General features: G+C 31.2%; 1 protein-coding gene across 6 annotated transcripts in view; it reads left to right on the top strand.

Moving 5' to 3' along the window:
• Positions 1-19209, top strand: part of NOVA1 (NOVA alternative splicing regulator 1) — a 153175-nt gene that overhangs the window by 117778 nt on the left and 16188 nt on the right. For 4 of the 6 annotated variants that reach the window (XM_040476836.1, XM_040476838.1, XM_040476841.1 and 1 more), the window contains one exon: positions 5582-5653. The exons of the other annotated variants lie outside the window; for them this stretch is intronic. In XM_040476836.1, coding sequence (XP_040332770.1) covers positions 5582-5653 — 72 coding nt within the window. The remainder of the gene's footprint in view (positions 1-5581; positions 5654-19209) is intronic. 6 annotated transcript variants of the gene reach the window in all.

Below are 19209 nucleotides of genomic sequence, written 5' to 3'. Positions count from 1 at the left end.
GGGGTGCCTGTATGTATAACTTGGTAGAAGAGAACTATGACAATTAGCTGAGTGATCTACTATGCAGATCTTTAGGTCTGAAGGTTTATAAGAAAGTATTTTTTAAACTTCTTTCATGTAACACTCAAAAATTCAAGGAATGTTAAGCTTTGTCAGGCAAAATAAATAAATAAAGGTTTGGTGGTCAAGAATGAAGGATCAGCAATGTGTAATAGTGACATATACGGTGTTTACTCTGTTTCTCTGCCAGCCATTGTGTTATGTGCTTTACATGTATTATCATATTTTATCCATCTTCACAAAAACCTATCAGGCAGGTAAGGAGTACAGAATCCATGTTATACTTAAGGAAGCTGATGAGTAAAGAAATTTAATAACTTACCCAAGGAAATGTAATTGATAATTGATCTTGACACTGAGCTATATGGCCTCCAATTTTGAGTAATGATGATAAAATGAAATTTAGTAGATTTCTTTCTTTGGGGACATTTCATTATCTTGAATAAGTTTATCCAAGAAGAGATCCTCATTTAAAGTAGAATGTCTTGTGTCAGGGTGAAGTTAAGAGACTAGGCAATATTTTAGGAAGATGAACACCTACTCTGGTTTGGTAGTGAAGCTGAGGCAAATGCATGATGTTAAAAGAAATGTCAAAGTAAAATCTGTGAGCCTCTGAGAATGATTTGTTCTAGTTCCAAAATGGTAAGAAAAGAATAAAAAATGATTATATATGGTTTTGAGCCTAGCAGAATAGTGAAGCCTAAAAAGCAATTAATGAATTGTAGGCAACTGTTTGAAATAATATTTTTGTTTGTTGTAGGCAAATTTAATAAGTTGTAAGTTGTATGCTTTTCTCGTGAAGTAGTCTTTAATAGAAACACAGGTGAGAATGTAAAACTGAAAATATAGATCCTTAATTGCATCATAGGTGATAATTTCACTTACCATCTTTATTGTAGTAGAGAAAAAAAGGAGCAAAAAATGAGATAAAGAAACAAGAGAAAAAGTAAGTCAGAGGCATTGTAACGTAGTAGTTAAGCCCATAGGAGCCGGAGCAGGTGTGCCCAGGTTCAATTCCTGGCTCTTTAATTTACCAGCGATTGTACCTTTGGGTGAGTTGTTTTGCTTCTCTGTACCTCAACTTCTTTACTCATAACATGGGGTTAGTAATAGTAGTCTATTTCATAGGGGTATTGTATTAACTGAGTAGAACTATACCTGGTTCCTAGTAAGTGCTCTATTAATCATCAAGATAAAAGGGAGACCAGTAATATTCCCTACGATAAAATAAGGAGGGAAAGTATAAGGAAAGAAGCTCAAAATGATCCAATACCCAGAGAAAAATAAAAAAAAAAAAAAAGATTTCAATAGGAGATTATTGGAGATTTAAAGGTTAGTTTTAATCACATGGTGAGAGCAAAGTCATTATTTCCTACTAATATTATTTCCTAAAAGTATAGTGGCTGGGTAGGTAAAGAGAAAAAATGGTGTGGAGGTTAGAAATGCTGATTTGAAATTTTGGGTATACAAAGGAGTAAAATACAAGTTAGATAAGGGAGACTCATGTAACCCCTCTCTCTACTCAAGAGGCTGATGTTAAAGAAAATAAACAAGAGCTTGAAAAGGCAGAGAAATTGGAGATGAGATTATTGAGGGGACAAGATGACTCAGCAATAGGGGAAAGTTAACATTTAGGGCATTCAGGGGAGGAGGTCTGAGTAGGAGGTCACAATTTTGTCTATAATGAAAAGAAGAGGAAGATGTAAAAAAAAAAGGTGGTTTGGAAAATGGAAAAAGTTCAGACCTAGTCAATTGTAGTAAATAAGGAGTTCATTCTGGAAAATCAGATTTTTTTCAAATAACAAAGACCATAAATTGAAAGATAAGTAAAATACATGGTATTGAATGATTGAAGAGAAGGATAATGGTGTGGAATAACAAATTATGAGGAAAATAAACTATGGGACAGGAATAAATTCTGAAAGACCTGTGTAACTTTGACAATATGAATTTATATTAGAGCTGAGGGGTTCCAGATTGTTCAGACATTGGAAGAAGGGAGGAAAGAAACTTGTCATGATGAAAAGCCAGAGATGACAATTACATATTCACATACTTTATCCATTTTTTATAGAGCACTGTACAGATTTATTTAACAGAACTGGAAACACAGGTGGAAGGTGACTACTTGAGTAATACTACTCAGCTAGTAATAGGTTTTGAATTACAATTGAGACTTCTTGTTCATTGCTATTCTCAATTTACCTATAACTATCAGAGGTTCTTGACAGTCTGTTACTGTAGATTTGCTTGGAGGTAAGCTGCATATATTACAGAGTTCATTTATAGTAATATTTTCTGATCCAGCAAAACTGTCACTTGTTAACAAGAATGCATTTTACAATTTGTAGTCACTTTTTTAGTTCTTATTCCCAGAAACCTAGTTATATCTGCACTTAACTAAATGTCTGTTGTTAAATCATGAATATTTGAAAACTGTTTCAAAGGATCCACTGTTTTGAAATTGTCAAATACTTTAAAATTTTCTGCAATACGTAATTCAGCCTCCAATCTTTAAAGCAGACTTCTTAAACGGCTACTCAATTCATGTAAATAAAAATGTTATATTTTTCCATTTGAAAGATAAAATTGTGCTAAAAAATGACTGTCCCTCACAATCACTATTTGATAAATGTAAAAAAAAAATTAAAGAAGTGTCCTTTGTAAGTGTTATTTATAACAAATATTTTAACATACTTTGCTTATATGGATATACAGTTAGTTACATCTTCATGATGTGTGACAGGAATTTTACTAAATGATTTTTAACTCTGAAACCATGAAACTTTAAATCTGTGTAGTAAGTAGGAGTGAACACTTTGTTTATAAAACAATAGGGAAACAAACATATTGTACATTTATGTTGAAATTGAAATATTTCTTATGGATTCTTCGGTTCTATTTTTGTTGAGAAAACTATTAAAGCTGTTTCATTAATCTAATTAATAAACATTTTAAATGAGAGGTATTATTTTAATACATTTATCTGTTTGTTAGAACAATTTTTTTGTAGCTAAAAAATCTACCAAAAATGCAAACTTCCTGGAATCTTTTTATTGTTATAAGTTAAATTTGTAAAGGGAGGAGACTTTTTGTGTTTAAAGTATCTTTATGAATAATAGCTACAAAACTCATCATGTGTTTATTTCATTATGTAACATTATTTTAGAAATTTAAGTGAAGAAAATCTATTTAGAGATGATTTATTGTGACATTTTGACAATCTTATCCCTTCAAGCTCACACTTATATAATTTTCACCTGTTTATTTAAAATACTAAACTTTAACTTCTTATCAGATGATGATGTTTAATAACCAAACTTTTAATGATTTAAACACATTAATATTTTTCCCAAAGTTTAAAGTTACTGTTTTTGTTTCTATGAGAAAGAAATAGCATCAGAATTATTAAGGACAATGTTGATGACTATGAATTGTATCAGTTACTAATAATATATGTCTAATATTTCATATATATGCCAAGCAACAAAAAAGGTATTGAATAAGTTGACGGAAGATAATGTTAATTGAAGTGACTACAAATTCTGAGCCACTTGCTATTACTACTTTTTCCACATTGTTTTTTACAGTGTTTCAGTACCTTATTGAGACTTCATAGCCAGGGTAAGGTGGATGTCATAGTGAACCTCTGGCACTTCAGGTTGATTTTACCCTGATGGAAATAGAAGAACCCAATACATACTTAGTGCTTCTGTATGTTAATGGACTTAAATTCTAACCTGTTTTGACAGAATTGGCCTCTAGATTTATTTCACATCTATTTCATCAGCAACCTCAGAATTAATCTGAGATAAGTACAGAACAGATTTTTAAGTATGTTAATTACTCCCAAGAATTCTCTGTAATAACACTTGTAACCACAGATGGGAAAATAAAATTTTCACTGTTTAACATATAGTAGCATCATGTCAATAATATATGTTCCAGGATAGTATTGCATGAAAAGAAAATAGTAGAGCAATTTTTAATAACTGAAAATGAAAGTCTCTCTGGAGAAATGACAGGAATTTATTACAAGGAATGAAAACAGAAAACAAAGGTTTTGAAGATGTATTTTCTTCTTTTATGAGGTTTCGTTTCTGAATGTAGTTCCTGTCCCCTTTTTAAATATGATTTAACAAAAAAAACCTTGGTATAAGTCAATATTAAGTCTGGTTTTCCTCAAAGTATCTTAGGTTTTAACTTAGAAGAACCAGGAATCACTTGAAGAGTGGACTATTTAAAACATGATTTGATGTTAGAACCAATCTTTACTTTGTTACTGGAGAATAGTAGTTAAGCAGAATCCTGTGAATTTCCTATTTTTTCTTTTTATGATCAACTGCTTTGTTCTACCCAAATTAGAACTTTCGAAATCTTAAATGAAGAAATATGATTTTGTTAAGTAATTTTATCTGTTTTTTTCTGACACTGCTGAACCTTTAAAGTTATGCTTTTGCTCATATCTGAGTAATTGTGATGCATATGTATTCATATAAAACATAATGTCCACAAAGAATTATGTCTATACTATAAAACTACCCCATTTCACCTATTAGGAAATATTATCTATTGAGGATGCCTCTTAAGCAATGCTGTTCACTAAAAAAGTGAAAATACATTTTTTTAAAAAGAAAAAGGCTTGACATCTTACACTTTAAGGTTATTCCATTAGACTTGAAGTTTTTAAAAAATGTTAATGTATTGTTCAACAAGTATTTTAGTATGTATAAGTGTTTAGGAATGAAGTGAACAATAAATATGATTCCTAATATTTTTGTGCTTATTTTCACCACAGGCTGATGATGCTACAATATATTAAGTTTTTAGTCTTGAACATAAATGATAAAGATATTATAGCAATTTGTTAAAATGCTATTAGTTACTTGTTTATTAATATGAGGTTGATGTTTACATTTTCAGACGGGCTCTAAATTTATTAAAAATTAATATTTTAGAAGATAATCTGATATTAAGAACTCAGAAGTTCAAATTTAGTTGCTTTTAAGTATGGATCCCTAAATTCATATGGAATCAACTTGTTGGTGATGTTCAACATATTAAGTAGGTAGATGCTTTTATGCCAAAGTAAACTTCATTTCACCACTTCTTCCAATCCCCGACTGTATTCATTGATAGGAAAGTAACTCTTTCAGTTTTACTCATTGACTTTCTTGAATTTTTGTTTGACATCTCTTTTCCCCCAAGCAAACAAGAGGGAAAGAAAAGAGACTACTATTCATGAATATGGTCAGGATACCTTTAATACTCATGTGAATTTTTATCAGTCACCATCATGATTTCAAGTCATGAATTTATTTTTACATGCTTATGCATGCATATTTACATGCATTAGTTACTTAATTGATCTTAAATTCCATTAAATTTGAATGAATAGGAGAAAAATTTGTTCATAGGATTTTGTTCTCGTTATATTACATTTTATTTTATTTTGTTTTATTTAAATAATCAGTTTAAGGCTTTTAAAGGTTGATTTGCTCCTGAACTGCTTTGTTCCCAGACATTGCCATCTTCCCCAACTACCACCAAGTCCTCTCCATCTGATCCCATGACCACCTCCAGAGCTAATCAGGTACAGTATCATCCTGTCATCTACACCATACTTTTCACGGGTGATTGCCTGCACACTGGAGAAAAAGATAATGGTGGGTTAAGGATGTATTCGTTCATTCACATATGTGCACCATGATCAGATTCCAAGTAACCTGAGAAAGAAATATCCATTATTCCTGAACCTTTATATGCATTTTTTACTTTAGATAACAAAAATATATTCACATGGTAGACTACAAGAATTTTGGATTTTTCCCTTAAAATTATGACTTAATGGAGCTCTGTGGGTTTTTTATTGAGTCACTGTTTATAATCTTCATTATTGTTTCTTCCTAGGATTATTGGTATATATATTAAGAATGTCATATATGTAAAAAATAAATGTATAAATATGACTTATTGAGCAAAGGTATATCTTTAAAAGTGAATGCATTTTCATTTGTTTTTTATTTTAGACATGCCTTGCTATGTAAACTATTTTCAACTTTCAATGAAAAACATTTCTAGCAATCTGAAAGTAACTGAAAATTGGTGTTTGTGATAATTTTAATGCTGTTTAACAACTCAGGAAATGGTATTTTCTTCTAATTTAATACTAGTGTTTTCTTTGGTGGAGTGGCACACTTTGCAATTAGAAATATGAAACTTATGTTTTTGATGATTGTTTTGCTACTGAATATTTGTAGGTCATTTTTCAAAAATGTAGTTATTTTTGGCACATTTAAGTAAATCATCTAAAATATTTATATGTAATCCAGAGCCTAATGTACTTGACAAATGTTGAAAAATATATTCATTAAAATGATTAAACACATTTTCATTTTGTCTGAGTTGAGCTTCATTTAGGTGAGAGATGTTATTTTTTTAATATTTCCACTTTTTTACTAATACAAGGCCTTATGGGATTATTCAAATATTAAATGAAAGCTTATCTTTTTAATATATTTTTCATATAGTTGACTAATAAATTAACTTTGAACTATATTTGCTAACTATATTAAGTGTGCCCTTTGCATGTAATCTAATCTAAGTCTATCAGAATAATTTTGCTCATTTGCTAATTCTAATACTTTTGCAACCTCAGGAAAAATTTTAAAACAATAACTGGAAGCAAAACTAACGTAGAGTGCTATTTTATTCTATAGTAGGAGCTTGATTTTCATTTTATACAGTAGCATTCCCCTTAGAAAAAAAACTACTTTATAATACTCACATTTTAGCCCCAATAAATTGGTTAAAATAATACACATCTCTAGTGATGAAACCCAGCACTTCCCTTTGAAGGAAATGATATGAAATAAATGTGAGAACAAAGCTTGTAATATTGATGCATGAAGTTAAAAAGGTGTTTATACATTTGCACTCTCTATGCCTTATTTCTTACATGAACTTTATGTGATATAGAAAACTATTGGAACAACTGACTTTTTTTTTCTAGTGTTTCTCTTGTATTTTATCATTCTTTATTTTTCGAACAAAAGACAAATGAGAACAACAGCAATACAAACAAAACTAACGGTTTTTCTCAGTGTATAAAATAAAAAATCCTGGATCTGGAAAGAAAAACTATCTCAATAGTTTTGTCTTTGATGTTAGATTTATACTTTCTTTTTTTTATATGAACATGTGAATTTTTATTAATTGATTTCTTTAAAGGCTCATTTATATATTGAAGTTTACTAATATTTTTACCCTCCAGATATATTACTATATCCACCTCTACCAATTCTAATATTTTCCTAATTTGAAATAATAATTCATTGTGGTTTTGTACTTTGTCTACTATACTCTGTTAAATATATTTTATTTATATTCTGGTTTCTTCTGTTTTTATACAAACAAGCATAGTATCTCCTGGATAACATAAGGCAAGATATAAAAGAAGAACAAAACAGAATTCTTAAATATTGGAATTTTAGTCATTGTCCATTCTTATGTTATTAGTAGTTTGTACTCATTGTGCTCCCTCGGTATTTCCCAATAGTTTCAACTCCACTAGATTAGCTTAGATCTTTAAGGGTATATAGATAGAAAAATGGGTTCTAGTATGATAATCTTAAAATCTTCATAATTAAAGTGAACTTTTAAACCTATAAGTAATTTTTTATGTGTTGCAGCTAATAGGATACCCTCTGCTGTTAAAAGCAACCAACTATAAACTTTTTCCTTGTAAATTTTTATAAACCAATGCAAAATACATCCTGTCAACTATTTGTGTTAATTTCATCCGTAATAACTAAGTGAGTTATAATTGAGTCTATTTTCAGAATAAATAGTTTGTCTATGTTACAAACTAATGTGATAAAAAGATCTAAGGGACTATTAATATTCAGAAAATCCAAAAGTAAAAAGCACAGAAAATACACCAAAGAGTAAGTTTTATTGCAATTTCAACATTTAAAAATCTTTTCTTTTAATAATGATTACGTGTTTCAGTACCTACTAAATTTTAATTTTCTACCCTCATGTTTCTACAGATCAGACTATTTCCACAGGTCAGACTGGCAGACTGTAACCACAGTGTTGTGGGTCTATAATAATTTCCTCCCTGAAAATTGAGAAGTCTTACAGAATGGTGGTTAAAAGTCAAGACTAGCACCAAATTGTGTATGATCAAATCCTTGTTCTGCCACTTACTTGCTGAGTAAATTAGGCTTCAGTTTCCCCTTTTGTGCAATTCAGATAATTATAGCACCTCAAAGGGTTGAAGAAAGAAAGAAATTCATTGTTAATAAATAGTACAGTATCTAGAATGTAATATTCACCTTAAATGTTAGGTTATGTTTATTTTTTTATGAAATATCTTTCAAGTGATATGAAAGAGTATTCTTTAAGATGGTGAATAACAGCATACAGCTTATTAAAACTGAGTTTTATCTTTAAAAAAGGATTCTAAGATACTAGTGTTCCTGCTTTTTTAACTCCAAAATATTTCTGTAATCAGTCTCTGTGTGGTTTTTAAGATAGTTTAAACTACACTACAGTTATTTTCTCCTCTAGTGAGAATACTAAGTCATGCATTCTCCAGTGATAAATCATCTTGCTATTATTTCCCTATTGAGAAAGAAAAGTTATAAGGGCTAATAGTTTTATAATTTACACTTTTTTGTGTGTGTTGCATATTGCAAAGTGCAACTTTGAAATTTCCAACAGGTGAAATTTTAAATATGAAGCAAATATAAAGATATAATAAATAGAAGTAGATTCTTTAAGCAATGTGTTTTTTAAAAACTTAACAAAATAAAAAAATAGAGGTTTGATCAGTTGTGAGTTATTGATAATAAATTTTTTATTCACTTCAAAATTCAACAAAATGGTTTTGTTAATCAGTCATTGGTGCCAAAAATTAAATTCCAGCCTTAATTTTAGATTCCTGGTGGTTAGCTCACCTAGGATTCTTCTTAAATTTCATGAAAATAAAAAGGAAAAATAACAATTGCAGAAACATCTGCTTTATGAACACTCGTTTACTGATGAACTTGAAATCATATCTCAAAATATAATAAAATAAATGAAAACAGATAACTCATGTATAGCACCTTTGCTATGGTTACAGGAAAACATAGATGAAACCCACTGGTCTTTTTTTAAATTCATGACTGTAGATCTCAAATGAATCCTTAATTCTCAAATAGTCATAAGCCCATTTACTTTTTTACTCTCTAGATGGCTATTTCATATGGTCTCTTCTTTCAACCTCTGTATTAGCTTTCTGTTGCTGTGTAACAAGTTACACAGTGGCTCGGACAGCACCCATTTATTATCTTGTAGTTTCCATAGGTCAAGAGTCTAGGCACTGCTTCGCCGAGTTCTCTGCTCCTGGTCTCACAAAACTTCAATCAAAATATCGGATGGAGTGCATTCTCATCTAGAAGCTTGACTGAAGTCTAATCTGCTTTTAAGTTGATACAGGTTGATGGCAGCATCCAGTTCCTTGAAGTTGTATGACTTAGGGGCCCTGACTTCTTACTGTCTGTCAACAAGAGGCTGCCCAAGTTCCCTGCAGTATGACCCTCAGTACAGTAGGCACTTTCCACTATGGCTGTTTACATCTTGCAAAGCCAGCAGGAAAATCTTTCTCCCATGTGTGCTAGCAAGATGAAATCTTACATATTGAACTGAATCACATGTGTGACTTCTCACCTCCTTTACTATACAATATATAATCACAGTAGTGACATTCCATCATTTTGCCACATTCTGTTGATTAGAATCAAATCACAGTTTCCACCCACATTCCAATGGAGAGAATTACACAAAATGTAGCACCAAGGAGGCAGATCCTGGGGCTTTCTAAGAATTCCCCTATCAAACCTTCCAATATCTCTTGCTCCATCCTCACTCCCAACAGATGATCTGAGTTCCTGCTTCACTGAGAAAACTGAAGCAAAGGAAAACTTGCACAAACTCACACTAAACATAAACGTAATACCCACATATTCTACATTCTCTTACCTTCTCCTATCTAAAGCCAGTAATTTCACTTATACATTAAACCTCATCCTTTTTCCTTTACTCGAAGACATCTCTTCAGCAATTCTGCCTTCCCTCTCCTTTATTATCTTTCACTTTTTTGTCTCTATGGAATCATTCCCATCAGCATGCTAATATCTGTTTTTCCCCCATCTTAAAAGACTAAACAAAAACTTTTAATGCCACTCTCCCGACCAGCTAATGCCCCACTTCTTATACTCCTTTGTAGCAAAATTCACAAATTGTTTTCTCTGTTCTCTGTTTTCCAATATGTCTCTTCCTTCCCATTCTTTCTTAGGTCCATTCCAGCAAGATTTTTGCCTCTACCATTTCACCAAAACTGTGTTTGCCAAGGACATCAGTGATGACCACACTGCTAATTCCAGTTGTCTATTCTCAGTACACATGTTACTTGGCCTATTAGCGGTATTTGTCATAATTTGTCACTTCCACTGCCTTGCTAAACTTTCGTTACTTGCCTTCCAGGATACTACACACTTGGGGTTTTACCCCTGAATCATATCATGTGCTTTGTCTCAGAATTCTTTGCTAGTTTTCCTCATCCCACTTAATGTTGGAAATCTCCATGTCTTACGACTTCCTTAGGGTTTATACTTTGTTTCTCCTTATCTAATACCATGGCTTTCATACGTTAACAATCTGCAAAATTTATGTCGTCAGTGAGAGGCAGCTTTACTATGAACTAATGAAGCTTAAGCCTTAAGATTTCTCACCTCTACAAGCTTATTACAAGGCACCGTACCTAATTTTAAGTTCATTACTTTGAATATATTTCCCAAAGATGTCCCCTAAAATTGTATGATACCGGTCCCACATAACTTGGGTTCATATTTATCTCTTAATTCCGCTCTAAGAAACTATAGACTGTATCCAGATTCCCATCCAGCAATTTCCGCTTGCATATCTAATGGACATTTTAAATTCATCAGTCCAAAAAACTACCCTAACCTTGCTCCATCTTTACCAACCTTTACTATCTCAGTAGAGGCAATGCCATACATCCACTTGCTCCAACCAGAAATCTTAGATTCACCCTCACCTGTTTTCTTCCATAACCCAAATCCATTTTCTATAAGATATAATAGTGACTCTGCCTTTAAAATAGAGGTAGAATCTTAATCACTTCTTGTTACATCTACTGCTATCCTAGTCCATGCCTGTATTATTGCAATAGCCTCCATATAGGATTTCCTACCTTTTCTACCCTTGCTATCCAAAAGTTTGTTCTATACCACGTCTGTATTCCTTTTAAAAATGTGTCAGGTTTTGGTGGGTTTTTTTCCCCCTTTGCCTATATCTGTGATAGTTTCCCATTTCACTCAGTAAAAGCCAAAATCCCAAAAATGATACCCATTAACTTACAAGATCTGGTCCTTGTCACATTACCTCTTTCATTTCATTTCCTACCTCACCTGCTTACTACTCTGCCTCAGCCAAATTTACCTGCTTGTTTTTCCTTGCAGACAATAGGTGTGCTCACTCCTCAGTATTTTGTTCTTGCTTTTCTCTCTGCTTTAAATTCTTTTATCTCAGAGATTTACTTGGCTAACACCTTCAGAGCCCTCAAGTCTTACTTCAAAATTCACCTTCTCAATAAGGCCTACTGACCATCCTATGTAATATTGCAGACTGGCCTCCTTCTAGTACTCCTAATTCCCTTTGTCTTGCTGTATTTTTCCATCCCTTCATAGAATACCACATATTTGTTTATTGTCATACTCACTGTGCATCGTCTCACTTTCGTAGAAAGTAAGATGAATGATAACAGGGATCTTTGTTTTATTCTCTCATGTATCAGAAGCACTAACTTGCAACATAATAGGTTCTCAATTAATATTTGTTGAATGACTAGTCTTAGGAGGAAAAATAGGCTTACGGCCTATATGTTTAAAAATCAGTTTATTTTTAGGAGCACCTGGGTGGTTCAGTTGGTTAAGCGTTCAACTTCGGCTCAGGTCATGATCTCACAGTTTGTGGGTTCGAGCCCCGTATCAGGCTCTCTGCTGACAGATCGGAGCCTGGATCCTGCTTCGGATTCTGTGTCTCCTTCTCTCTCTGCCCTTTCCCCACTCACAAACACTCTCTCTCTCTCAAAAATAAACATTACAAAATTTTGAAAAAATGAGTTTATTTTTGAAAATCCCTTCAAATGAAATTTTGAACATCAGTTCTCTAAAGATCTAAACAACCTGAATAAGGATGCTTTTAAATTTTTTATTGCAATTTAGTTAATTTATTTAATATTTGTTTTTTAATAAATTTATTAAAATATATTTTAAATACAGTTGATGTACAATGTTATATTAGTTTAAGGTACACAACATTGACGATTTGACAATTCTCTACATTACACAGTGACATGAAAAGTGTAGTCACCATCTGTCACCACACAATAGTATTACAGTATTATCGATCCTATTCCCTATGCTGTACTTTGCATCTCTGTGACTTAATTATTTTATAATTTGAAGTCTGTAACTCTTAATTCTCTTCACCTATTCCATCTATCTGCCCACCCCCTCCTTTCTGGCAACCACCAGTTTGTTCTATTTATGTGTTTCTTTATTGAATAAATAAATTGAATATTAAATTAACGGGACATAGCTTTCTTCATTAGACTTCTGTTTCACTCAGAACACAGTTTGAAAGCTAGTCAGGCTCTTGTCTCAGGTATTGTCATAATTCTCCAACAAAAAATTTTTATTTCCTTCAGCGTATGTGTGTGAGTTGGTGTGTGTGTGCACGTGTGTGTAATATCAGGGTAGTGTTCATTAGAAGTGTATTTAAGAAAGTTCCAGAAAAATAATGAAATACAAATGTTCATTTTAAGAGAAGTGATTTTATTATTTTTATTTTAAGGGAATTGTATTTATTACACATTAGAGTTTATGTATTGTGCTTACTACTAGAATGAGCTTTATAAAATTGCTGATATTAAAAAATTGCTACTATATGAGTGAAGTTTATTAGTGTATATCATATACATATCAAAATCTGTAAAACTTTCCAAGAATAAATTGAACCAAAAAAAGGAAAGAATCCATATTAAGAGAATCTAAAATTTTCATATAAGTACATAAAATGCTTCCTTAATGAATAGACTTAAAATAATTTTGGAAGAGAAAATTTAATATAGAAATAGCAATGTTTTTAAATTAAAATGTAAATGTATTGTAATTTTCATTTTCTCCCCAATTTTTTTGGTATTGTGGGAGCTAGAAACAAAGGCAAAATGATTTTAATATTCATATGAAAAAGAAATGCCTAAGAATTACCAGGAAACTATTAATAAAAGGATTATCAAAAAATAATATATGTGTGGGACGGCTTACTTGGCTCAGTATTAAAATTTACTGTAAAGCTATCATAATAAAAGGAGTGTGATATTAACACAAACAGGTATAATTTATCAGTGAAATTCCAGAAATCCAAGTACATATGAGAATTTACTGTGTTTTATTATATATTAAGGTAGTATAACTTAGGGATTAAGAGAACTGAGATCTCGAATCATAATCTTTGGCTTCAAATCAAATCTTTCCTGCTTTCTTATTTTCTGATTTGAAGAAACATCTTTAACTTTGCCATGTGTGTTTCTCATCGTTAAAATGTGACTAACAACGGAGCCCTAGATCATAGGTTTGTTATATGATTCTTAAATGAATGAATACATGAGAAGCACTTAGAACACTGCCTGGTCCAGAGTAATATTTAAGTGTCATTTTAATCCATTTTAGAAAAGGATGTTAGGCATCAGGGAAAGATGAATCAACATCATAAAACTATACTTTTTTTTAACCAACAGATAAAATTCTGTGTGTTAAAAATGCACATGGATCAGGAACAAATAATCTGTGTGTATGTGCATTTGTAAATTTAAAGTCTTGGCACTGATATGGGAAATAATTCTTATACAATATTGATGTAAGTGCTATAATATTGCAGCTTTTGAGAATCTATCCAGTAATACTTAATGCACCAATATTTAGGAATATGGAGACAAGGATGTATATCATAGTATTATTTGCAGTGGCAAAAGTTGGGAAACAACCTGACCTCTAACAGGAGAATGACTGAATAAATAATGGTATTACAGAATATTATGGGGTGATGGTATTAAAAATAATAAGTTGGAGCCACATAAATTGGCTAAGAATAGTGTTCATAATATACTATCTAAAGAATACTAAGTTGCTAAGAAACATATGGCCCTATGTTTAATAGAAAACATCTTGTGTTCATGTATCATAGGGTGATGATGAGGAATATGAACATGATTAACTTTTTCTGTTTATATCTCTATTTTGTTTTTAAAATGTTAACTGAGAATGTAAAACAAGATGGAGAAAATGACTTCAGTTGTGGTATATACTGTGTTTTGAAGAATATAAAGTGGGAATTTTCCAAGAGAAAGACTGGACCATCTTTATCATTATATATCTGTTTGAGCTACCTGACTCTTCCTTTTTCTAGTCATGGAATGCTTTATTGAGTTTCCAGAAGGGTTACATAGAGAGGGTTCAGGCCTAGAGGAGACATTTATTAAATGACAAAGGATATGACTTTTTTTTTTCATATTTTGAAGTTATATCAAATTATGTACTATATGTAATATTTTTCTTAATATATCAAAGGTTCTCAATCCTACTTTTACATCAGAAATACCTGTGGAGATACTTACTTAATAGATCTTGCATGAGTTTGGGTGTCTATATTTAAAGAGTTAGAGAAATGTTTTCTGAAGCTGTTTACTATATGAAAAATGCATATTAGTTGACTAAAATGATTGTGTACTATACTTACACTGTCTCTTCTCTCAGACTTTAGTTTATTAAGTCTTTTTTCATTAAATAACATACTTTATTTGAAAAATAACAAATTAAAAAATATTTGATTTGTGCAAAAGTTGAAGGGTAGGTGTTAGGTTTAGCATTGAAAACAATAAGAGTTTACTAACTATAACTAGTACAACTTAAATCTATGAAGAGTTATTATACAAAGGGTGATTATCTTTTCACATAGCATTAATAGTCCTTGACGATTACCAGGAATGATTACCAGGAATGATATACTCTTACGTTGTATATCTTTATATACAGATTACAAAAATTATGGAAAGGGGTTAAATGAATGCTTCTAACCATAGTCATTCCATTGCAAGCTTCTAAGTTAGTTTGCTATGCTGTAGATAGTGTGTTCTTCACACCCAATGGTGGGAATCAGAGGATCTGCCTGAGAGCAAGTTAAGAATTGCTACTGAAAGCACCTAATTTATGTTTGCATAATACACCTTATGGTAAATACCAGCCTATGTGACCTTCCGAAGTCCCTTTTGAAGGTACAATTTCAAATGAAGATATATTCCTGTTTATGGAAAATCTAGTGCTTTACAGTTACTCAGATTGAAAAAAAAGTGGTATACTTCAGGGAAAAAGAATGAAATAGTCACTCTGTAATGTCGTCTATTTTACATCCCATACATGACTCGGGCATTGGCTCATGAGTAGGCAGATTTGCAATTATCTGTCTTTCTGGACTACCTACTAGGTAAAGGTGTTTTTTTTATTTCATCAACGTTTTTCTTGCAGTCATAGCTGTAGTAATTCTTACACACCACAGCGTGTTCTCAAGACAGCACATTATACATGCATTTATATAACCAAAGCATTTAATGCTCTGTACTATGGAATGTGTATTAGTCTTCTTGCTCTGTGTATGTGTGTGCACGCGCACATGCACGTACAGTTCAATAGAATTTTTTGTAATCTTTCAAATAAAGCCATATAAAAGGGGTAGTTATCAAGTTTATTTTCAATATTTTACTTTTTAAAATGCTTAGAAATTGGAAGCATGTGAATGTCTTTGCATGTTCTTTCAGATAAGAGTAGTTTTGCCAGATTAGACAGTTTGACTCCTATTCACTATAGAATAAACAATTACTTCTCATTTTTTACTTTTCTAATTTATCTTTGATTAAGGAATATCCTAGGAGATAATAAGTTGATCATTTTCATCTTTTCTTCTAAACCTAATACCTTTATAATTCATTTTATTAAGTGTTTGGTTTAGCTATTGTTTTTTTCTTGTATTAGATGATATCATTTTTTTAAGATACTCTTTAAAAATATTTTGGAAAAGGAAATGCTCTATTTTGTTAACTAACTGCAATTTGTTTTGAGCCAAGTAATAGAAGTTACAAAATTAATGTTTTTATTTATGATGTATTAAATATTAGAAGTGAACTACTTCAATCCATATTTAGGGAAAGAGCTTAGTTTTGTGACTAATACAGTTTGTTAAATTACAGGCATTCTTCTGTAGCCTTTTATGTTAATATTTGTTTATCTCCAGTGTTAATTAAGAATAATTTGTGAAATATTCATTTTCTTAACGATAGTCATTTGTGATAGTAAATTATCAAACTTTACTAGTATGTTACTGAAATGAAAACACGTAGTATCTTTAAAAAAAAAGTACTGGCTTCAGAAAAATTGTTGGTAAAATCAAATATAAGCAGTGTTGTATTAGGATGATTAGTAAATATAAAATACCTGTAAGCACCTGTATTTGACTTCAAAGTAGCTTAAATCAGGTAAAAAATATTGCACATCAAGCTTTTCAACTAAATAATAACATTTAATTTTAATGGTAAAAATGGCTTAATCAAAAATTTGAAAAAACAAAATTAAAAGTCCAAATTATGCAAGTTTTTAAAATTCATCTTTTTACAGAAGTTTAAGTGGAGACTGATTTTTCAAACATAGTTGAGATGTTTACTTCTGAAAATATCTAATTAGTTTGGTTATATCATAGCATATTAAATCAATACATGAATAAACTCAGAATTAAAACAATTTTTAAATTCTAACATTAACGTTCTGGTTTTCCTAGATAGGTATTTATTTTAATTACATGATTCTTATTTAAAACTATGACTTTAAGTTTCCTTATTTTAAAATTTAAAAGTATTTTCTAAGTGTCCTTTCTATCATTTCTGAACTACTTGTATAATATAAATTTAAATATTTAGTACTCTTTATGGTAGATGCTACCTGACTGTAAGCTTCATAAAAGGGAGATCTAATTCTTTTTATTGACTTCTATAAAATCTCCAACATCTGCACCAGTACCTGGCACACCATAGGCACTGAATAAATAATTGTGCAGTGAGTACCAAGAAATGTATTAAAACTATTTTAAATATGTTGTTTATTCTACTTTTACATAATTTGTTTATTCAGCAGTTTAATTTGGAAGTAACTTTTTTATTTCCTTTTATTACACTGCTTTTAAAATATTAAAATAAGACAAAGTTTACCTGGTAGGGGGAAAAAAATGTCACCTGAAATTCAGTCTCTGTTATTCCCTTCATCTCAGTTTTACCTGCATATAATTTTACACTACTTAATCCAAACTCTACATACACATTTACATATATTTTAGAATTTTGTGTTGTTTTCCACATCATTTTATAATTCCATGTAGTGCCTGTACACTGTTCTTTGTATATGATATTTTCCGGTTATTTTCCAGAAGGATCACAAAAGGAGAGATAGACACTAAGGCAAAGCTTATGTTCCTCTTATAACTTAATGTATTCTCCATAGTGATTTCCAAGAGGTAATATATACTACTACACATTTTTTAAAAGAAAGAGATTAAGGGGTGCCTGAATGGCTCAGTCGGTTGAGCACCCAACTTCAGCTCATGTCATGAGCTCACGGTTTGTGATTTCAAGCTCCATGTCAGGCCCTATGTTGACCTCTCAGAGCCTGGAGTCTGCTTTAGATTCTGTGACTCCCTATCTCTCTGCCCCTCCCCAACTCGCTTGCACTCTCTCTCAAAAGTAAATAAACATTAAAATTTAAAAAAAAAATAATAGTTAGACCATTACCTCATGTACATTTGGTTCACTTTTTTTTAAGTGATTAATTTTGCTGCTCTATTTTAAATATCTGATTGATTTTAGCAGTTTTTATTTTCTTATCAAAGCTCTTTACTGTTCACTATTTAATGAGTTTTTTCACTTTTACCTTCCCGTAAATTACCTTATCCATTTCTATTGCTTTAAATAACCTCAAATTTCCTATGATCACCAGACCTATAGCCAATCACCTACTTGCTGTCATCACTTAGATGTCTCATGAGGATTTCAAACTTGAAATATCCAAAGTAGAATTCTTGATTCCCTCCATCCTTATCTTTCATACCTTTTCATCATCCACTTCTGTGAACACAACCCCTCCTTTAATGTTCATAGCTATTTTTCACTTTTTAAATTGACATTACAGCTTTTAAAATATTAAATTAAAAGCATTAGTTTTCATATTAAAAGCCCAAATATTTCAAGTACATTTTTTCACTAATTGGAATTAAGAACTCTGAACATATATCTTATTATGTAAACTCTAAAACAGTTTGTCTAAGAAGATATGGTTTAAAATAATAAAAGAGGTTAGAGTGGGAGAGAGCCAAAGCATAAGAGACTGTTGAGAACTGAGAGCAAACTGAGGGTTGATGGGGGGTGGGAGGGAGGAGAGGGTGGGTGATGGGTATTGAGGAGGGCACCTTTTGGGATGAGCACTGGGTGTTGTATGGAAACCAATTTGACAATAAATTTCATATATAAATAAAAAAAATAAATAAAATAATAATAGTAATAATAATAATGATTTCTAAGAGGTTTTTGATAATTTGACATGTAGATGATGTTGACAAATGGGAGCTCAAGAAATTTAACCTCATTTTAGTAAAATATGGTTTAGTAAGCATTAAGAAGACAATACTGCAAGTTATTTTCATTTGTAAATAATAGGCTGCCCTAAAATAGTTTATTATTTACAACTTTTATGGTTTCTTTATAGTTGTTTGACTTCTGGTATTTTTCTTTTTTGACGTAATTATGTCTAGAGCATTTAGCATCTCAATAGGAATCATTTAAAGTGCTTTTCTTTTCCTATAAAAAATGATTTTTCCTATTTTTCTTATACCTAAGTGTATCCCTGTCTGGAATGTGATGTGATGTGTCTTTAACATAGGCAGCAGTCATCAAAAGGAAAAGAAAAAAACAAACAAACAAAC

This window comes from Herpailurus yagouaroundi, unplaced genomic scaffold, assembly GCF_014898765.1.
Source record: "Herpailurus yagouaroundi ecotype Mexico unplaced genomic scaffold, PumYag 141, whole genome shotgun sequence".
Taxonomy (NCBI): domain Eukaryota; kingdom Metazoa; phylum Chordata; class Mammalia; order Carnivora; family Felidae; genus Herpailurus; species Herpailurus yagouaroundi.
Note: the sequence above shows the minus strand (reverse complement) of the source record. Positions and strands in the feature narration are given on the sequence as shown.